Here is a 19,814-nt window from a genome sequence, read left to right as displayed (position 1 = left end):
CGGGCGTTTGAGCCGTCCGATTGGGTCTGGAATTGGGACCTCCATTTTGCTTCGTTGTTGTGCGTGTGAGAAGAGTCTTATAGCATTTTGGAAGGAGGCGCAAAAAATTTCCATTCCAGCGCCTTAGGGTTTTCGGATTTGCGCCATCGATCCATGGCGTCGCTCGAGGCGGAGGTCCGATCGAAGAAGCGGCCGTCTCGTCGCGCGCCCGATACGGCCGTCTCGTCGGGCCACCAAAAGGTCGAGTAGGGTCTCTCTTTCCCGTGCGCGCAGCTACATTCCAGTGTGATTCTCAGCTTTTGGATCCCTCAATGTGTTCTTCCAGGTGCTGAGCAAGATTGCGGCCAATCGCCTCCAAAAGGAGCTCGCAGAGTGGCAGATCAATCCTCCAGCTGGTTTCAAGCACAAATACTCGGACAATCTCCAAAGGTACAGCCGCGATTTCGCAATTCCGATCGATTTCTCCTCTCTTTTTTCTTTCCTTCTCGAACAGGTGGCACATAGATATGATTGGGGCGTCGGGAACGCTCTACGCGGACGAGAAATACATCCTCCAGATTGAATTCCCAGAGAACTATCCGATGGAATCACCTCAGGTAACGAATTCAAGCAAAGCCAATTTCTCGCTCTCAACTTTATTTTCTTTCTTTCTTTGTTCATCGGGTTCATTGGTTTCCAGGTCGTTTTCTTGGAGCCTGCTCCTCTACATCCCCACATCTACAGCAATGGCCATATTTGCTTAGGTAAGGAGCTTCGATTCTCCTTCTCTTTTACGCCATTGACGACACACTTGGATGCTTGGTCTACTTTCACTGCAGACATTCTGTACGAGTCTTGGTCCCCAGCCATGACCGTCAGCTCGGTTTGCATGAGCATTCTCTCAATGCTCTCAAGTTCTCCGGCCAAGGTACTCGCAAAAATTCGCTTTTTGTTTGTCCCGAAAGGTCGTGCGCTTGGGAGAGATGGTGACTGACTCTCCTTTTCTGAATTTTTGATTCTTGTAGGAGCGGCCGCAGGACAATGACAGATACGTTAAAAGCTGCCGCAAGTCGCCCAAAGACACGAGGTGGTGGTTTCACGATGACAATGTCTGACGAAAGATGCGAAAGATGCGAAAGATTTGGAGGCTTAGAAAATTTGGGAGACGGAAGATTACCATATCATTGATAGAGCCTTTGCTCTTCTCTTTTCCAAGGCACACTATACGTTGTCAATAACTTACTTTGACTAAGCCTTCTCTAAGATCTCCTATCCTGTTAATCAAAAGTGGACCTTTTAGCGATCAAAATTTGTTTTTTCTAGCATGCTTACCGGGTCTAGTAGCCAGCCGCATCTACCAAGGAAGCGTAGGAAGCGTTCTCGTCGCTGGATTTTAGTGGAGGGAGGCCGTGCTGGCTTCCTGCGTTGTTGTCCAGGGATGGAGCTGGACCGAGCACACCGAACAAGCTCAAGAGCTTCTTCTTCTCGTCTCTCAGTCCTTCGATTGGACCGTCCCAGCACGTCTCCAGGAGCAAACCCAGAGCCATGTCCACTGCGTCGCTGCTGCCAAAGAACTGGCCATTTTGGAGGAGGACCAGATATAATTGCTCTGCGGCAACCTTTCGCACCTGTATGACAAAAAGGATGCTCCAGGACGAAAACCAAAAAAATAAAAATAAACGAACCTTTGGATAGCGGTGTCCCAGAAGTGTCAGCAGCTGCGACTGTGCTTGCTTGCTGGCCTGGACTTGGAGTGAAGCAATGCCCATGAAAACGTTGATGCACGAAAGGATCTTGCTCACGTCTTTGCTGCCTTTAAGTTCGGCTTGCAAGGAATCCAGGATTTCCGTTGCAAATGTGTTGCTTATGGACTGAAAGCTTTACGATGTTAGGAATGAAAAACTGAATTGAGTATAAAAGAATCACCTTCAAGTCGTTGAACGCTCCTTTGCTGAATAATGCGTCTATTGTCTGGAAAGCTAGCATGCATGAACTCCAAATCCATCGAGAAGCTGGAGAGATGGAGAGCTTACCTTGATCGCAGGCAAGGCAAGCCTATCGTTTCCCGCAGATGTTTTAAGTACCAGCGAAAGTTCTCTGGCGAGTACTCCAGTTCGGTCCTGGTCGAGACTGATTTCCCGGTTATCATTCTCGATCCTGTAGTTTAAAAAGTCCAGGAGGGCCTGCAGTGAGACTTTGCCTAGCGTCTGCGATATCCCTCCGACCGAGACAATTAGTCCGGCGACAAAATACGATCGATACGCGGGAAACAAAATCAATCTGACGAGCCGCGGATACGCCACCATGGGATCCTAAACAACATGCGATAGTCAATATCATCGAAACAACAATCAAACGATAGAACTTACGGCCCAGAGTAAACTTTCGTCGCTTGGAAATATTTGCTGTAGTTCGCATCGGTGAGGTAGGCACGGTATTGTAAACTCCTGCTTGTGCAGCATACGTTGTAACGTTTTCCCTGCTGCTTCTCGTATACGGTCAATCTTTTCCGCAGCCTGTTTGATTAAGCCTCCAAACACACGGACGGCGAATCTTTCATCCACGAGGGACTGAGTGTCCGAGAGCTTGCAAAGAAGAACTGTACATGTTTCCAGAGCTTCCATGGCAGCCTCCCTTATCCAAGAGCCGACGTCTCCACGATTGTCAATGGCATAGTCGTCCAAGGCCTTGAAAAGACAGTCAGATACTTGGCCACCTAATGTTGCGACGAATGCCACCGAAAAATCATCCGGAAACTGGGACTGGGAGTTGGCCAAAACATTGCAAACATCTCTCAGACCGCGCACAGCATTTACTCGTGCTTCTGGATCTCGTTCTTCCACGTTCTCCTGCAGGTGTCACGATTACCAAGCAGCTTCAGCTCAAAAACAACGACTTACTTCAAGGCATGCACTACACAGACCATCTACGACGTCTTTCCACAGTGGAAACAAGAACTCTTGGGGTAAGGAGCCAAGTGCGAGAGCAGAACCACGACGTCTGGCAGGATTCACGTCTTTTAGACCCTGAAGATGTTTTGTTGTGGTGCTCGCTATCGCGGAAGAGTTTACGGGAAAACAGTAAGCCGTGACAAATCTCTTAAACCCCGCGGCTGCAACCGCCTGCAAAACATCAAATTGTGAATTTGAGTATGTCCGGAGCAGCTTGACCCTTACTTGGATTTGAGCATTGGGATGTTTTAGATTTTCGTCCAAGGTGTCCTGAAGAATTTTCTTTGTCTTTGAAGAGATCGGAATGCCCGACGATGCAGTGCATTCAATGAGCCTCGAAACAGCGGCACGCATGATTTCCCCTCCCTTTCCACGATATAGTCGAGCTTTCTCAATGGCTGGTACCATACCGGCTACGAGCTTTTCCTTCTCTGGTAGATGATATTAGCAATGCAGCTGCAAACTTGCACAAAAAGTACCTGCCGAAAGTTTGAAACCGCATTCATGAAGAGCACGCGTAACTTCAGCAGCAGCTAATGTAGCTCCATGACGCAAATTGAGGTCAGCTGAAAGACTCCATGAACCAAGGGACCCAAGGATTTTAGTCTCAAAGAGTTCCGGGTCATACTTCACCAAAAGCGAAAGTGCTACAACTGCCAATTCTCTTAGGCCCCTATCCTATCAACACACAAACCAATATCCAGGATGTCATGCGACGAAAGAAGAAAAAGAGTAGAAAAGTCTTACCCAGTGACGGATTTTCGAGAGTAAAAGATCGTCAATTAATATCTTTCGGTACTCCTCATATTGTCCGACGAACACCGCAACATGCTGGTAGGCATGCGGACGAGAACCAACAGAAAAGTAGTCTGAAACATTCACGATGTCGATCCCGTGAAGAAAGTTCCCCTGACGTCCTACATTTTCTTGGAAAGCAGCAGAAGCCGCCCGTCTACAGTTAACCTGGTAAAGAAGATGTTAATCATTTTGCATGAAGCTTAAAAGAAGAGCAACAAACCTCGCGATCATAGCACGCAACAGCGATCATTTCAGGTGCCAGCTTCTTCAAATGCTCACTCATCAAGGCCGGCATGTATGCTCTCGCGAATGCCCAGCAAACGTAGGCAGCAGCATCTCTGACATGAGCACCGACGCTATGTGGACCCCTTCGAACGTCGTAATGCAACGCCTGCCCATGCATTGTAAGTTTTACTACATGCAATGCCTAACAAGGATATACAGACCTGGATAATCAGAGGTACAACCTCTGGAAGCCGTCTTGGCAACAACAGGCCACGCCGTGCTAGCTCGGCAAGTGCTAGGCATCCTCCATGCCATGCACCGTCACCCTGCAGCTTGGAATCACAAAACTTTCAAGCACGGGTAGCTTCAGACTGTACCTCAGTTGGTGAGAACAGTTCCAAAACCGATGCAACGACATCGTCGGCATTTTCTGAGCTCAAACGACTCGTTACTCTCCCCAGGCCTTTCGCAGCCGACCACCGCACGACTGTATCCTAAGAAACAAAACCGTCAGTGCCAACACGAGATAAAAAAGGAAAAAAAAGAATGCCTCTTACAAGTCCATTACTTTGTCTTTCAGTCCTGATAAAAGCTTCTCCATTATCTCTTCAATAACTTCTGGAACGTCACAGCCATCCTCGTCCTGTTCAGCGGTGGGGGCAGAGGCATCGTCAGGCAGCACGTCGCTTGTTTTCTCCAGATTTTGGGAAAGAGACTTCGTGCCAAGCTGCAAAAGCAAGAAAGAAGTCAAATCTGATTGCATAGAACTTGCCACGGACCATGTATCTCCACGCCGCTAGCTTTGGAGGCAAATATGTTAGGCCGATGCGCTGAATCAGCTTGACGAGAAGCTTTCGTAGCAAAGGACTACGAGTTGCAAGGGGCGAGTCGGATAGCGCACTCGCTTCCTTCCATGCAATAGGTGCAATTTCCAGTAGAATGCTACGATCTCCCACCTGCGTAGAATACGTTAACACAGCCGATAGCAAGAAGAACATCTCACCTTGAAAATTCCAGCCAGTGCATTGACTGTACCAGGAATAAGAAAAACTCCTGTAGAGCTGTCTTGAGAAGTTTTCAGTGCGTCTTGTGACCAGGCCATGAACCTGCGCCGAGAAGAAATTAAGCCAAGATCATTTACCAGCACTTATTCGTACCCGAGAAGATGAGAATGAATATCCGGCCGCGTCAAAAGCCTGGACAGAACGACTCCAGCCATTTCGCGAACAGGACCAGAGCATGACAAGAACTGCTTGCACAAGTTCAGCATTCTCTCGACGAGAGGCGACGAAGATGCTGTGCTCGTTGTCGAGTACCCCAAGGCAGTATCAACGGAAGCTAAGTCAAAAGGGATGAGAACCAAGATCGAGAGCCATAAAAGCAAGCTACACTTGGTCTCATATTCACCCACGCTTTCTTCCTTCAAGCTGCCACATTCCTTTATCTGTTCACGAGAAAACCACGTAAAGTTCTCGAAAAAGAAGAAGGAACCAACCTCTTTGTCACATCTCTCCAGGAGGGCGACTGTTACTTCGAGATCCGATGCCTGGTGAGGGAAGAACTTGACCACCGTCTTGTAGCCACACACCGTGATGAGCTTGTGAATGACACAGCAAACGTTCTTGACAATCTCCAAGTCGGCGTCCTGGATGTCCTCACACGCCGCTAGATTGGAGCGAAGAACTTCCATGAGAGGAACAACGATCACTTCCAAATGTGGTTCCAGTAGATGCCCTTGTTCTTGATACTTGTCGATCTACAGCCAAGAAACCATAGAAAACTCACTCACTGATCGCTCAAAACAAGATCTTACAATGCTTTGCGCTTTCTTGTACATGCCAAGCTCCGCGGATCCCTGCGCCGCCACAATGCTGTCCAGGAGCTCCTTGAGAGAGCTCCATTCTTGCACGAAGTACCTCCGCAGCTCCTCGCCGGCATAATCCTCGTCGCGCGCTTCGCCGTGATCGATCAGGCCAGAGGCGTCCACCATTATTTTGACCTAATCCAGAGCATACGTTTTTCTTTTTAACATTTCGATGATCATATAATGACGGTTTGGCCGAGTGGTCTAAGGCGTTGGATTTAGGCTCCAATCCGTAAGGGCGTGGGTTCAAATCCCACAGCCGTCATTAGGAATTGGGGTTTAGAGTTAAATTAAAAATTTTAGGTTATATACAAAAGAGTGTTTGGAGCAATGCATAATATTTATTTATTCCCTAAATTATTTTAGTCACTATGCAAAATCTGAACTAATTTAATAGAAAATTTTAGTGACTATGAAATAGATTAAGAAAATTCTGATTGAAGCAAGAAGTTGTGTATAATGCTGCCAAAACTATGACATTCACACTCACAAATCTTCCATATAACTACTCTAATTAGTTAATATCAGCCTCCAGAGAAAAAAATCACAACAAATTTATGGAAGTGAGCTACTTTCTCACCAAAGTCATGGCTCTTGGTGAAACAAACACAGTTCGAATTTAGGCCAGCCTCCCAAACCTAAAGTGTAGTCACTTCACAAGTGCAAGCTAGCCGAGCAGCTTATTTCAGTCCCAAATGGCAGGAGCTCCTTTTTTTTTTGTCATTGAGTAAAACTAAAGGCCTTACAATCAAATGATCATAAACAGGACGGCTGAGCACTCGTCTTGAGTTACACCGACAATTAGAATGTCCACCTCTGCAAGCTCTAGAGAATGGTTTGTGAGAATGCTCCCGGACTTTGGAGTTCAATTGACAAAGGATCACTTCTGCAAATGGTTTTGCAAAGTATGGATGCGTTGGAGTTTCATTCCCGTTTGATCTGGATATTGTAACTTGGACCCCCGTCCACTTTTTTGCCATAAGCATCAGCCCCCACGTCTTCATGACCAGGAGGGCTTCTTCGCGAAAACCATGCTTCAGGCAAAGCTCCAGCAGATCATCATCCTTATAAGAGCTCTCAATGCCCTTGGCTCCAGTTTGAGTCTTTCCTCGATCCACTTTACTACAACATCACCATATCTATTCTCTCGTCCTAAGAGGTGACACCCCTGGCACTCGAGCTCCACAGCGAATCTCGCCAGCTCTCCCAAGTACCATCCCCTCTTCATACGATGCTCTTTGCAAACAAGGAGTTCTTCAAAGATGTCACCCAGGAAAGATATGGATGGAGCACAGATCTTGTGCTGCTCTTGACAATGGATGATAAGTTCTGTGAAGATGTGAGAAAGAAGGTGAAAGATTGCATGTATTCCAGGGAACGGATAGCCGAAACCATGAGGAAAGCAGCCGGACTGATTGAAAGAGGATGACATGATGACGCAGCTCTTCATGGAAATACTGCTCAAAATGGATGACACGATGAAAGACTGGGCGTGCGAGGCTGCGTTTTGGCTGGGCGATCAGGAACTTGTGAGGTCAGTGTTGACAAAAATATTTTTTAAAAGCTGGCTGAAAGTTGAGATGATGATTCCAGGGATGAGTTTGAAGAGGAGTGATTTCTAAACAAAGAAGTTTAGTGAAGAAATCCAAGGATGAGACAGTGATTCCAGGAAAAGTTTGAAGAGGTGGTTGTAGCTCAGTTCTTTGTTGAGAAATAGTGAATTGTAAGATAACAACAGCAACCCAAGGAATGAGCGTGTTGTCATTGACAGTTCTTGGAGATGGTTCGCAAGCTCTTGAAGACATGGCTTGAGTTCTTCCATAATGATGAAAACAATGTTTGGAATTAGACCAATTTGTTTTCTCAATCCAAGCTCTGAGTTAAAACTTTGGACGTCTATCAAAACGAGATGATTCTTATCTTTCCATCCTCTGACGCGCTGTAGACAACATCTCCGTCCGGCAAGAGTGCGTTAACTTTGCTGCCAATGTTAAGCACCGAGACTCTAGTGTTTCTCTCCCTCAGCCAAACCTCGATGATTCCCGACGACGATCCGAGGTACAGGAAATCGTCGTGCACTGCTATGGATCGAATCTCCAAGTTTGTGGGAAGAGATCGCTTCAAAGAGTAGTCGGTTTGATCCCATACCTGCCATTAGAGACGAGGTATATGAAACTTTGTATTGATTGGAGACTTTCCTTACCTTGACTGCTGCTCCTTCCACAACAGCTCCAGCAGAGAAAATCTCGCTCTTGAAAATTTGTATAGCGTAGACTGGCTTCTTTCCCAGTAGAGATCGCGTTCCTGGCTGGATGGTCACAACAGAATTTTCCTCTAGATCAACTTCCTGCCAAGCATTGTATCCAAAATATTTCTTTCAGACTGAAGTGTGCATTTTTACTATTTACCTGGATGCTCGTATCGGTGCATCCACAATAGACATTTCCATTTGAAACAGCAAGACATTGGACGTGCTTGCCAGAATTGAGTTGCTTCGACGAGTTAGTTTCAGCTTGTACCTTGAAGAACACAGAAGAAACTCAAGTTCTGGATGCAGAGGATAAATGTAAAACCAACCTTGATTCCATTGCCTTGAGCTGTTGCGGTCACTATTGTAGATCCACTGATGGCCAGTGCACCGACGGCTTCCTTGAAGTCCAACACATTCATGCAGAGAACACTCTCCGGTGAGATTGCCCACACCTGAAAAGATTGCCTCTCCGAGTTACTTAACAGCCGAAAATCTCTAAAGTTGTGCTTACCCGAACAGTCCTGTCGAGCGAGGCACTATACAGCCGGTTTGAAGACGACGACAAGGCCAGGCTCGTCACGGCCTTGCTATGGTCAGTAAGTACCAGAAGCAAAGTTGGCACCTTTTTCTTTGTTTCCCAGACCTGAAAAGCAAAACTCACATTACATAGAATTGAGTGAGAGAAACTGAAACCTGAATGCTGCCGTCGGAGTGTCCGCTGAAAAGCCTTCCTTTACTTCGTGCGAGGCATCGAACCTCCCCGCTTCGAGTGACATCCAATTGACCAACTTCAGAATGTTGCCAGAGCTCCATCTGTTATGTTAAAAAGCTCACTTTCTTGCTCTATAGAACGGAGATCTTTCTACTTACTGGATTCAACGACGTACACTTGATAAAAGCTTCACTAAACTCCTGTGCAATCCATGTCACCTTCTTCAGTTGCCTCAATGGCTTGACCACATCCTTAGCGTAGCCAATAAGCTCTTGCATACTTTCTGCACAGAGACAGTACTAAGGCCTTGTAATAGTTGGAAGGCTAACCAAGTTTTATTACCTGGATCGTCGAGGAATGTGTGTAGTCCCAACGCAGCCAATACTTTTTGTTGGACATTTTTCGCAGATTCCAGTGCTACCACAAAAGGTGCCAGAAAATATCGACGAAAATATGGCCGGAGACCTGAGCTAGGCAGCTTTTTCACCACGAAACTCAACCAGACTGCAAATATCATGCACGGCTTCCATAACTCGAGGTTTTTGCTTTGCAACATAGCTCCGAGAGCCTCCAGAATTGCCCCTCCTTCGAATTCAAGGAACACTCTAGCCGCATTCAGTTCCCACAGATTTGCAGCCTTTTCTTCTGCAGCCTGACAACGTGATCACAATTAGCAAGCCATCAATATAGAGATTTTGTGACACCAGAACCTCGCGTTCCTGTTGAGGATCCTCGTTCGTAAGAAGTTCATAAGGCTGCTCTAGACCAGCTAACTTGAGCAGCCAGGCTTCTGTTAGAGGCGTACCCGCATACGAAAATCTTCCCACTAATGCCACCAATGCTTCAGCTGTTTCAACTTGGCAATCAAATGGTGACTCTCTGCTCAGTGCAGCTACAATTGCATCCAAAGCTTCCTCTTTGTAAATACTTTGCTGTCGTCGCTGGCCCTGCCAAATTTTAAGTATATTTGCAAAATGCGAGGGAAAAAGGGCACGCTACCCACCAGAATCTCAAGCTGAAGCATAAGCACTGCAATCGTATGCTTATGCTCAATAGGCGCCTTTTGACAAGCAACAAAGAGAACATGCATCGTGGAAAGGATCCCCTCGTTCTTCACAGTTGTAAGCACCTTGTTGTTGGTCTCTCTCCTGTTTTTACAAGTCGTTTTGCAAATTGTCAAGAAAGATTCAGTCATACCTGTTTGAGTGAGCAAGCTCCAAGAAGAAGAATGTAGCCAGCTCCCGAGCGGAACCAGAGCCTCTAACAAGGATTTCCACAACAGGTCCCAACTGTGCAGTCCTGGATATCAAGTTCCTGCACCGGCCGTCTGCTTCCATGCAGCAAAGCAGGACTGAGATGGTGGACAGCCTCTCGTCGATGTCCTTTGCTTTGAGATTCTCTATCAGAATGGGGACTGCTTCCAGAGCCAGTAGCAAATGAGCACTTGAATGAGGCCTCTCGGGACTTGTTGATACCAGTTGCTGGAGTAAGCCAACTGCGGCAGCCTTTGGACTACAAAGTTTGTCACCCTGTCCTTGTACACCATCCAATCCTTTCCTTAGGATTTTCACCAGGTCTGCTACAATGTCTAGAGCGTTCATCTCGTTCGCCGAGAGTTTCAACTGATGAAGAAGAACAGCTCCTTGAGCCACTTCGTTCTTCAAGAGCCTCACAATCGACTCGAGTTCTGGGTCCGCTCTGACGATGGTGTGCCTCGTAAATTCATCGCTTGCAACCAGTGCCGAGAGAATCCGAGCTGCAGCAACTTGCACTTCCTGCGCTACTGAAACCGACAGCACCTCTACGAGTCCCTCGATCACGCTGGCTTTGGTCAGGCTGGCCTCGACTCTAAAGTCACCGCAACACTTTTCCCAGACTGCTGCGATGGTCATGACGGCCTGCTCGCATTCTTGCAAATCCTCGGACACGCACAAACGCTCCACCGCGGGTTTTAGCTCGTGCATGAAGCCTTCAACAGCGGATGCGTCACCCTTCATATGTTTCTTGTGCGCTTGACTTTGCCTGGAGCTTGAGCTGATGACACTGCTCGGAGAAGAACGTAGCAACGCATCCTCATTTTCCAAATCTTGCCAGAGCTCTTGGTTCTCGTCGTAAAAGGACTCCATAGAATTGCCGGCACCGTGTATTTCCTTCCAGTTTTCCACCAGCCGCTTCAGCACGTAGTTGGTACTTGGAAGAGCTCTATTTTTTAAGAGCTGCCGGGTGATGGGACAAGTTGTGTTCCCTCTTTCCAGCCATTCCCGTATGGCTGTTCGTTCGTAAGTCTGTCCTGTCTCAAGTGTCACTGGATCATCGAAGAGCTGGTTCGTGATGGGGCAGACAAAGTCTTTCGGAGGCCTGACCATGCGTCTTTCATACGCATCCGTTTCAGACGTCACAGACCTGTAAAGAAAATGTCAGGGACTGCTCCCTAAAGTAAGTAGTAAGAGTACCTTTCTTCATCGTAAATATCACCGTCTCTGGAGATAGAATTCAAGTGCTCGACGTGATTCAACGAGGACCTTCGCTCTAGTGAGCGCTCACTCGTATCCAGTTCGCTCCGATTAAAGGAACATGATCGAGACGTTTTCTGTTGAGCCCCTGGTCTTGAAAACTCAGCACTGATTGAAGAAGATCTTGACATAGGATGCGCATGCTCGTGCGACCTTTCACTCATCTTGTCAAACGAGGAAGAGCGCGAAAGTGAAGCTCCATTTGAAGAAGTCGCGCTTGCTGGCTGTTTCTTGTCTTCAGAGCTCTTGTGATCTTTGATTTGCCGCGAAAACGACAATTGCGTTTCCGTGTCGTTCACTAATTCATTGTCTCCATCCCTGCAATAAGATCATCGGAGCGGACAAGATAAAAAACAATCCAGAAAACCGACAGCCGCAGCCACAGTACCTCTCTTCGTCGCTCTCATGCTCCTGAATCACTTCCAGCTGAGCTTTCAAAGGCTGGAAGACTTCGTCCGTTGCCGGCGGCTCAGCAGTCGGCAGCAAAGGCTTGACCACCTTGAGCTGTGACGACGGAAGCCTCAAACAATCCCTGTAGAACTTGGCATATTGTCGGGTGTGATCGTCCAGCGTGTTCTGGTAGAGCTCCTCGAGCACCTGGAGTTGAGCTGCTTGCTCAGGAGTAACCGCCGAAAGGAGATTGTTGAGAGCCACTTCATCGGTAGAAACCGCAAAGAAATCGTCCCTGGAGTATGAAGGAAAATCCACACTATAGTCACCACCATGACCAAGTGTTGCGTGATCCTGAGATGATGGAGCAGCGAGTAGCTTCGCTCGCTGCTCAGAGTACCAGCTCGAGATCCCTGTCAAATGCCGCTGGAACAGCGCTTCCCACAGCCCCGGAGCAAAATCCACTCTCGACTGGAAAGGCTCGGCGATGAACATCTCCAGGAGATTCTCGGCGGCCCTGCGATCGTCGCTCCGCAGCTTCCACACCAGCGCCAGATTCATGTGAGCCGAGGCAGCGAGATAGGCATTGGAGATCCCCGCCGTATCACTCCCCCGATCCAGCAGCGCGCACACCTGGAGCATCTTCTCGGCGTAATCCAGCCGAGCGATCTTCGTCTCCACATTGCCGGTCTGGATCGCCTCCTCGAGCGCGTCGATACCCCAGCCAAGATTCGCGAGCACTGCCTGATCCGCATACCTGACCTCGCGATCTTGGCCCTGCTGCTGCTGCTGCCGATCGAGGATCCACCGCCGCTCCGCCTCGCGCTGCCGCCGCCGCTGGGATGGATCGATTAGGGCATCCAGGGCATAGCGCGACACGGAAGAGAGGAGGACATTCTCTATGCTCGCGTCAAACAATGGAAGCATTGTCATGATGATCGGAAAATTTTAACATCTATGTTCCAAACCATGGAATGGATATTTGATCGCTCGCATTGTAAGGATGGAAAGACAAGGATGCCACTGTTTGGATCCATGCGCGGCACTGACACTTGCTTGCAAGAGAATCTCCGCCGGCCGACCAGTCCATCTCCATTTCTTACTAACACGTGGCAGATGAGTACGCTGCCACGTATGCCACAACACACTTGGCATGCCACGTCTATAAATGGTAGCCCTAATTTTAAGGGCCATGGCCATCAGGCGTGGAGTCGTAGTCAATTGTGTAATCCTGGCTATATTAGACGATGGATTGATCTTTGTTTGCGTATGTTCCTTGATCCCAAGATCATGTATGGAGTTTTTTCAGCGTCTAATCTTGGCCCAGCAAGGTGGCCAATGCTGGTGCAATCGATCTCCGCGGTGGCAGCTGTGCATTGCGCAGGTAGATCGATATTTTAGCTAGCCAAAGTTATATTTTATATTTTTCAATATCTTAGCAGGATTTGAATTAAACAAGTGAATATGACTCAACATCGACCATCCAAATCAAGCCAATTTGTTCAAGAGCTTCTGCAGCTTCTCGATCTTGTCACCCGAGCTTTGTATCATTCGCTCATAGTTGACACGATCAAGCCTTGGGTTTAGTTTTTGGTGCTCGTCTTCTTCATCTTCTTCATCTTCTTCATCTTCTTCATCCACTTCATCATTGTGCCCTTCATAGTAGTAAATTTTAGCATTAATCACCTTCTTCAACCCATCTCTAGCAGCATCATCCCATCTCTTGGCTCTCTTATTCAAGCTAGCAATATCGTCCCATGTCTCGACTCCACCCAAGTTTTTCTCCAAAAGTTTAAATTCACCACTTCTCACACGCTTTACTATACTTCCCACTATCTCCTCGTTGCCCAGCCAAATTGCAACTTCAGCCAGTTCCTTGTTGTGACTGCGGTATATCAGTGCTCGTGACAAAAGTTCCAAGAAGAGCTGCGTCACCTTTTCATCCTTCTTCAAGCCAATCAGCCCTGCTGCTTGTTTCAATTTGATCACAGTATTTCTTAGCTCCCGATCTTTCACTTTCCTCACGGCATCATGGAATTTCTCATCCAGAGCCAAGAGCAGCACAAGTGCATCGTCACTACCAATCTCGCTTAGCCCACCATAGATTTCTTCGAGGTCAACATCCTTGATGAATCTCTTCTTTGCCAAGGCCCTTGCAGCATCGTGACATCCTTGAGACTCCAGCTCCAAGACAAATTCGGCAATTACTTGCAGAAATCCTCTCCTTCCTTCCAGCTGGAGCTTAGCCAGCTTTTCCATCTTTTTCTTCGCTGTTTCACTGGGCAAAGGTGGACATTTAAAAGATCTTCCATAGCTCTCCTCGGGTTTCTCTGCTTCTCTCTCCCATGAAGCCTCTTTGATTGCCAGCGTCTTCTCCCAAGACTCTTCGATGCGAAGAAAGCTGCTCTCTCCCCATTTTTTGACTACCTGGACCAAGCAGCCAGCGGGAAAGTCATAAAGTGTGGATGCGGTATCCAAAATCTTCCATGCGTCATCTTCACGTCCACACTTGACGAAGAAGCCCAGCAGACGTGTCAAAAACAAATCGCTCGTGCAGACTTTCTCGTCCTCCAAGAGCTTATATGCAAAAACTACGGCCGCCTCCTGCAAGCCACTCTCACTCAGATGCTCAGCAAAGCTTACAATCTCCTCAGGCACCTTATCTTTCTTCTGCAACAGCCCCTCAATCACCCCGCTGTAGCATTCATCCCATCCATACTTTTGTACCGCAGCAACCATAGCCTGTGCTTCTGTTTCCATGAGCTTCATCCCCCACTTCTTCATGACCGAAAAGGCTGCATCGCGAAAGTCGTGATTGATGCAAAACTCTAGCAGAATTTTCACATTCAACCTTGTATCCTGGGAGTTTGACAAAGCATCCACGTATCGCTCTAAATCCTCACTCGTCCGGCCAGGCTCGCGCTTGCGCTGCTCCTCGAGCCAGTTCACTATAGATCTTACTGACTGTGTTGCGCACAGCGCCTCCATTCTGCAATCCTTGGGCCACACCACCAGAGCTGCGGTATGATAGAACGAGTTTGTATCGCCGCCATCGTTGCCATTGTATGGCTCAGTCTCCTTCTTGTCTGGTGAGTCGTCAAAAGGATCTCCCTTGTTGCTGTCGTCCCTCACAACCTGATTTTCTAAAGACAAGCTGCTACTTGTGAAGTGCTCGGGTTTTTGATCGTCGATTGTTGTCCAGTTCTCCACACTGTAGTCAACCTCGAATGTGTCACAAATCTCGTTATCGATGGTGTGCTTGACGAGCATGCAGAGATAAACGTCGAGGAAGCTTGTGCAGCTCAGCACAAGCGCTGCGACAACCCTGTCGTGTCCCTTGAGCCCCGCAAAGCTCAGGCTGTTGTTCGAGTACTTGTGGCCCAGAGGAATGGCGAGGATCGGTGACGAGGAGCCTTGCATTTTCTCAGCCCATTGTTTCAGCTGGCTTTGAACACTCCCGATGGCTGACACGTAGTGGCGAGCATCGACATCCACAAACTTTGCATTGCTCCGCACCAGGCTGAACACCAGGCAAAGCCTTGTCCCGCTCGTCACCTCGGCCAGCTTGTGCTCGCAATCGCAGAAGAAAGCCGTCTGAAAGTACCCCGTCCTTGAATCGGGACCAGAGAAATCAAAAGTGACACTCTTCTTCCCATGAAGAATCTCCAGCTTGCCACCCTCGTGCCCGGACTCTGTTGGAAGCTGCAAGATCATCGTCGCAAACATCCCAACCTCCTTCTCGGTATCCCTGTGAGACTTGAAGTGGCCACGCTGCTCATACAGAAGCAGCTTATACAGTCTCACGTCCAAGCCAAGCGCAGCCGCATCGATCCCCATCTCCTCCATCGCGGGAACGGCCATGTCGAGCACCACCTTTGAGAAAAAGTCTGGGATTTGAGGGCAACTCACTTTGGACGCGTCTACTTGCCATGCACGGCGGACATCAGTGTCGAGCAAAGTTTCCTCGCCCTTTCCATACGGTGCTTGCTGTGACACGGCCTTGAGCTTGAGGAAGCCATCGCCGGAGAGAGGAAGGGCGAGATCTCCAGCGCCCTCCACTCGCAAGGAGGCGGGCATGGCGAATTTGCTTGCATCAACCTCGCCTCCCGTGGCATACTTTTGGCGGGGAAGAGTAGACCACAGTACCTTGAGCAGCGCCTGGTAATCCACAAAGCGCTTGGTAGCTTTTCGTTCCTTCATGTTAATTAGGTTCAGGGTTAGTCCTTGGTAAGCCATCTTATTCATCTTTATTCTCTCTATAATCTACGAATAGCTCATCCTCTCGACATGGAAGATCCGAGAAAGCGAGAAGCCTAGTTAGTTCTTCTTGCTGCACGGGGTGTATCCGTGCAGCTTGCAGCGCGTCGGGATGCTCTCTGCGTTGTGCTCGTTGATGCTGTATCCCGCGGCCCTTGCTGCGGCGATGGTGCTGCACAGGCACGCCGGATTGCTCTTGAATCCCTCCACCACCTTGCAGCACGCCGCCGAGGGTGTCGCCGTAGCGCTGCGCGTCGCGGCGGCACACGGTAGCAGCGCCGAGTAGTTGTTGCTGCATGTAGCCGCCGCGGCCATGGAGACTAACATGTAAGACACGAGCACCAGCATTGCGATCTTCACAGCCATCTCTCTTTCCTTTCTTCTCTCCGAGAAGCTTTGGATTGCTACGAGTGGAAGAAGCGCTGCCTGGCAAGCTTTTATAGTTCGGGAGTGTGTAACGCATCCCGGGATATATTCCAGATATCTGGTTGCGTGGAGCACTACCTTCACATTTTTGTGTCACTTATCTTGCTCAATTTGCGCCAACTTTTGCTCTTGTCTTGACGCTTTCGAATGGTTCCGAGTGATTCATGTTTTATTGTCACGGTGCTTCTCCAGTGCAGAATTATCTACAAAGCTCCCATTGCTAGCTAAGGACTCGGAGCTTAAATCTTGTTTGGACCCGGTCTTGGTGGAATGATCTCGCACCTTGTCCTGGTTTGGAAGAGAAACATAAGTACAAACTATAGCAAAAAACTTGCATTAGAATACTCACCTGGAATGGTTTCACCCACGCAAACTCGCCACCAGCTTTCTTCTCCAGTGCTTCCTGCGCTTGGACATCCAGAGACTCGCGCATTATGCGTCTCAAGAAGTTGACGTCGTCCGGCATGACTCCGAGGCCCCGGAGTAGCACAGACCCAAGCTCCAAGCTCGTCTGATGGTTTTTAAAGCTTTTTTAACACTGAGAAAAGCAAAGGCTTGCATACCTCAGCGTTTTCCAAGATAGCATCAGTAGCGCCGGCTTGTTTAAGCTCGAGCAAGTGTCCCAAGTCTTGTGCTCTAGCAAATATAGGCGTCTGTCCACGCAGGTGGTTAGTGCAAAAAAAAAAAAAACATGAAAATACCTCTGGAAATGCTAGTCGCAGCCTCTCCACTGCTCGCACAGCACTTCCTCTGCCAGTGTACATCACCATGAGTGCCTTCGGTTTCACCACCCCAGCAGTTTGTAACACCAATGGCCGTGATCCATCTCCATACAGGACAGGAAAGCCCAGCGTTCTAGACACCTGATAGAAGAGATGAGAAACAAAAAGCTTCTTGTAGTTCTAACTTCAGCTTGCCTTCACGCGGTTAGGATCAAGATCAAATGCTAGATATGGCCAGCCTTCAACATCACCGCCAGGACCATTTGCTAGAGGTGTAGACAGGAAGTTGGCTAGAACCTGGAAAAACAAAGTAAGCAAACTAAGCTATGCTGTAGATCAGAAACCTGGCCAGTCTGACCAAATCCAACAATAACAACCGGCTCAGCAACTTTAGGAATTTCCACCTTTTTAATCTGTAAAGACTACCTGGATCAGCTTCAACGTGAAAAGCCAGTATACCTCCGTGGAATCTTGTTGAATTTTCAACTCAATAATGTTAGCAAGCTTGCGACCAAACTCGTTCAAGAAAGGAGTGAGAGCCATCGACAATACAACCACGATAATGAGTAAACGGTTGAGCTCCAAGGGCAATACTCCAAGCCTGTACAGCAACAAAAGTAATAAGAAAGTGGCACTAAAGCTCGCTTTTGTGAGTACCTGTTTGCAAGGGCGAAAACCACGAAGGCAAATTCTCCACCTTGTGAGAGAAGCAGACCAGTACGAACACTTTCTGGCAGTGACAAGCCAACTTTCTTGCCAATGGCGGTAGTGATTAGTGTTTTTATCGCGATTAAGCCACCTAGGAGTGCTAAAACATTTGGCCACTCTCGAATTAAAAGCTGCAAAATGGATAGAACAGTATCAAAATCGGTCAAAAACAATGCTCTGTCCTCACCTGGAGATCGATCGATGTGCCCGTCGTTACAAAAAACAGTCCAAGCAATAATCCTCTGAAAGGACGAATGTCTGCTTCGACTTGTGTGCGATAATTTGTCTCCGCTAGAAGTGCACCAGCGAGAAATGCTCCAAGCTTTCACAACGAAATATTCAGCACAAAAGCATCTCCTGAGTATGAATACACATACCGTGTCGCTGAACCCAAGTTTTTGCGTTAGCAGAGACGTTCCAGTGACTGTAAGCAAACAAAGAGCTACAAAAGCTTCGGAGCTCCTTGCATCTGCTACGACCTGTATCAATTTGAATCGATTAAATAAAGCGATTTGAGGGGTGGCCAACCTCAAAAATACGACGAAGAAGTAATTGTCCACCAAGGGACAGTGCTCCCAAGCCACCCAAGGCTTTTAGACTTTCAGCCGCCATTACAGGCCAGAGACTCTCTTGTGAAAAATTCTGTAATATCGATATGAAGATACGAGCAGATGAGATATCAGAATAACATACCCCGGTTTCTAGAATTGGTAGAATGACCAGCAAAGGTACGACAGCAATGTCCTAGGAATACCATGTTAGTAAAAGAAGTTTGTTGCGCATTTTGTACTTGAAAGAGAAGAATTCCAAGGGTGGCAGAGCCAAATCTTGTTGGAAGTTCTCCCTTCTCTGAAAGAAGCTGCAAAAATACAGCACTTAACAAATTAACAAAGAAGCATTTTGGACAACAAACCTGCAAGACAAATGCGGAAGAAGACAATGATAAACCCGCTCCAATAACTACAGCTTCGTCTACAGTTCTAATATTTACCTGTTAAAAGGACAGTTAAAAGATGGCCGTTTGCCCACAAAACTTACAAGATCCGGTCGAGAATGGAAAAGAAATTCGAGAAGTCTAGTTCCCAGTGCTCCATTTGGTGGAAGCTCAAATGCTGCGAACGCTACTGTCGATAGTAAAACCTGGCATAGGAAACCAAAAAATATCAAACGAAAGGCTAGAAAACGATCAAGCACCTGTGCAAATCCCATGCCAAATGCATACTTGGCCAATGCTTTTAAACGAGCGAGAGACAATTCTAATCCCATTTCAAAGAGCTGTTGGAAATGAAAAGAAATTCGATCAGGAAAACATCACAAAAGCTCACAGCGAAAATACTTACAAGGAAAAGTATACCTAGTTCAGATAGAGCTTTGATGTCCGTCACGTTTCTGATAAGTCCGAGCTGGTTCATCACTACTCCAGACAAGAGAAATCCCAAAATCTACGCAAAAGAAAGACAAAGTTTTCGAGCTTCATGTTGAGAAAAATAATACTCACAGGACTTGCTTTGAAGGCTTTGAATGAAGGCACGACGAGCACTGTGGCGACGAGGAAAGTAAGCGTGTCCAATCCAAGGTCGTTGATTGTCTCCAGACTTACGTCCATGGCTCCATGAATAACAATTGCCTGTCGCGGTCTACGTCGAAAACTTCTCGTTTGCCGCAGCAGAGAACCAAAGAAGCTGCTAACAATTTTTTCGTGGTGCGTGGATGCCACTCCAGCTCCAGGCCTTGCAGCGCAGATTTCTTTACAATGCGCTAGCACCTATACAAGAGAAACGAATACTTGTCTCGAGAAGATAAGAAAAGGAATGAAGAACTTACCGGGAATCCAGTCAATCTGACGTAGGGATCCTTGCACGCCAAGACGAATTTGGCGTGCAAAGCCATGGCGAGGGCTACAAATCCAGCTCCAAGGCGACGATTGGAACAAGCCGCCAAAGCTCCACAGCCTCATTCTTCACTCCACACGCCGCCATATCCACAATTGGATTTTTGGAAAGACCATATCTACGTGG

General features: G+C 47.7%; 5 protein-coding genes and 1 non-coding gene across 10 annotated transcripts; 2 read left to right on the top strand and 4 right to left on the bottom strand.

Annotated features, from left to right (window-relative positions):
- The first annotated feature begins 63 nt into the window (after positions 1–63).
- LOC9651756 (ubiquitin-conjugating enzyme 15) lies at positions 64–1,288 on the top strand. The gene is made up of 6 exons (XM_002972843.2): positions 64–240; positions 326–429; positions 494–596; positions 680–743; positions 819–907; positions 1,005–1,288. Exons 1-6 carry the CDS (start codon positions 154–156, stop codon positions 1,092–1,094), a joined length of 537 nt encoding a protein of 178 aa, XP_002972889.1. The 5' UTR covers positions 64–153; the 3' UTR covers positions 1,095–1,288.
- On the bottom strand, positions 1,135–5,932 carry LOC9651755 (tubulin-folding cofactor D). Its single transcript, XM_002972630.2, has 19 exons — positions 5,767–5,932; positions 5,449–5,709; positions 5,111–5,397; positions 4,957–5,059; positions 4,733–4,909; positions 4,522–4,680; positions 4,331–4,447; positions 4,175–4,279; positions 3,949–4,119; positions 3,678–3,893; positions 3,410–3,608; positions 3,156–3,361; positions 2,880–3,101; positions 2,349–2,828; positions 2,013–2,291; positions 1,906–1,950; positions 1,665–1,850; positions 1,312–1,607; positions 1,135–1,253 (listed from the first exon to the last, which is right to left on the bottom strand). The coding sequence occupies exons 1-18, from the start codon at positions 5,788–5,790 to the stop codon at positions 1,317–1,319; spliced, it is 3,528 nt and encodes a 1,175-aa protein (XP_002972676.2). The 5' UTR covers positions 5,791–5,932; the 3' UTR covers positions 1,135–1,253; positions 1,312–1,316.
- A 70-nt stretch (positions 5,933–6,002) lies between these two features.
- On the top strand, positions 6,003–6,082 carry TRNAL-UAG. The gene has a single exon. It is a non-coding gene; the product is annotated as a tRNA-Leu (tRNA).
- Positions 6,083–7,630: 1,548 nt separating this feature from the next.
- Positions 7,631–12,616, bottom strand: LOC9651754 (putative E3 ubiquitin-protein ligase LIN-1). Its single transcript, XM_002972629.2, has 13 exons — positions 11,682–12,616; positions 11,234–11,611; positions 9,978–11,183; positions 9,784–9,928; positions 9,491–9,727; positions 9,123–9,432; positions 8,939–9,063; positions 8,762–8,881; positions 8,580–8,711; positions 8,395–8,520; positions 8,226–8,336; positions 8,021–8,164; positions 7,631–7,965 (listed from the first exon to the last, which is right to left on the bottom strand). The coding sequence occupies exons 1-13, from the start codon at positions 12,614–12,616 to the stop codon at positions 7,717–7,719; spliced, it is 4,218 nt and encodes a 1,405-aa protein (XP_002972675.1). The 3' UTR covers positions 7,631–7,716.
- A 3,195-nt stretch (positions 12,617–15,811) lies between these two features.
- Positions 15,812–16,323, bottom strand: LOC9651752 (non-specific lipid-transfer protein Cw18). Its single transcript, XM_002972627.2, has one exon. It carries the CDS (start codon positions 16,304–16,306, stop codon positions 16,001–16,003), a length of 306 nt encoding a protein of 101 aa, XP_002972673.1. The 5' UTR covers positions 16,307–16,323; the 3' UTR covers positions 15,812–16,000.
- Positions 16,324–16,351: 28 nt separating this feature from the next.
- On the bottom strand, positions 16,352–19,797 carry LOC9651751 (K(+) efflux antiporter 3, chloroplastic). 5 transcript variants are annotated; one of them, XM_024677778.1, is made up of 19 exons: positions 19,621–19,795; positions 19,295–19,561; positions 19,137–19,238; positions 18,991–19,071; positions 18,835–18,936; positions 18,710–18,787; positions 18,587–18,655; positions 18,490–18,540; positions 18,325–18,438; positions 18,174–18,275; positions 17,984–18,118; positions 17,746–17,927; positions 17,548–17,689; positions 17,433–17,492; positions 17,284–17,385; positions 17,068–17,229; positions 16,930–17,019; positions 16,716–16,877; positions 16,352–16,654 (listed from the first exon to the last, which is right to left on the bottom strand). In XM_024677778.1, the coding sequence occupies exons 1-19, from the start codon at positions 19,684–19,686 to the stop codon at positions 16,529–16,531; spliced, it is 2,193 nt and encodes a 730-aa protein (XP_024533546.1). In that variant the 5' UTR covers positions 19,687–19,795; the 3' UTR covers positions 16,352–16,528. The 5 variants fall into 5 exon arrangements, with proteins under 5 accessions (XP_024533546.1, XP_024533545.1, XP_024533547.1 ...); XM_024677777.1 differs by having other exon boundaries at positions 17,433–17,501; positions 19,621–19,794; XM_024677779.1 differs by lacking the exon at positions 18,991–19,071 and having other exon boundaries at positions 17,433–17,501.
- Positions 19,798–19,814: the final 17 nt, after the last annotated feature.

This window comes from Selaginella moellendorffii, unplaced genomic scaffold, assembly GCF_000143415.4.
Source record: "Selaginella moellendorffii unplaced genomic scaffold, v1.0 SELMOscaffold_20, whole genome shotgun sequence".
NCBI classification, from domain to species: Eukaryota; Viridiplantae; Streptophyta; class Lycopodiopsida; order Selaginellales; family Selaginellaceae; genus Selaginella; species Selaginella moellendorffii.
This window is presented reverse-complemented; position numbering and strand designations above follow the sequence as displayed.

Coding starts and splice junctions, on each gene's coding strand:
- LOC9651756 (XM_002972843.2), top strand. CDS start 154: ATGGCGTCGCTCGAGGCGGAGGTCCGATCGAAGAAGCGGCCGTCTCGT. Junction 430..493: donor TACTCGGACAATCTCCAAAG/GTACAGCCGCGA, acceptor CTTCTCGAACAG/GTGGCACATAGATATGATTG. Junction 744..818: donor CAATGGCCATATTTGCTTAG/GTAAGGAGCTTC, acceptor CTTTCACTGCAG/ACATTCTGTACGAGTCTTGG.
- LOC9651752 (XM_002972627.2), bottom strand. CDS start 16,306: ATGGCTGTGAAGATCGCAATGCTGGTGCTCGTGTCTTACATGTTAGTC.
- LOC9651755 (XM_002972630.2), bottom strand. CDS start 5,790: ATGTACAAGAAAGCGCAAAGCATT. Junction 5,060..5,110: donor ATTCATTCTCATCTTCTCGG/GTACGAATAAGT, acceptor TTCTCGGCGCAG/GTTCATGGCCTGGTCACAAG. Junction 2,292..2,348: donor ACGAAAGTTTACTCTGGGCC/GTAAGTTCTATC, acceptor CATGTTGTTTAG/GATCCCATGGTGGCGTATCC.
- LOC9651754 (XM_002972629.2), bottom strand. CDS start 12,616: ATGACAATGCTTCCATTGTTTGACGCGAGCATAGAGAATGTCCTCCTC. Junction 9,929..9,977: donor GAGCTTGCTCACTCAAACAG/GTATGACTGAAT, acceptor TTGTAAAAACAG/GAGAGAGACCAACAACAAGG. Junction 9,728..9,783: donor TGCTTCAGCTTGAGATTCTG/GTGGGTAGCGTG, acceptor AAAATTTGGCAG/GGCCAGCGACGACAGCAAAG.
- LOC9651751 (XM_024677775.1), bottom strand. CDS start 19,686: ATGGCTTTGCACGCCAAATTCGTCTTGGCGTGCAAGGATCCCTACGTC. Junction 18,788..18,834: donor TCCATTCTCGACCGGATCTT/GTAAGTTTTGTG, acceptor TCCTTTTAACAG/GTAAATATTAGAACTGTAGA. Junction 18,541..18,586: donor TTGGAATTCTTCTCTTTCAA/GTACAAAATGCG, acceptor TGGTATTCCTAG/GACATTGCTGTCGTACCTTT.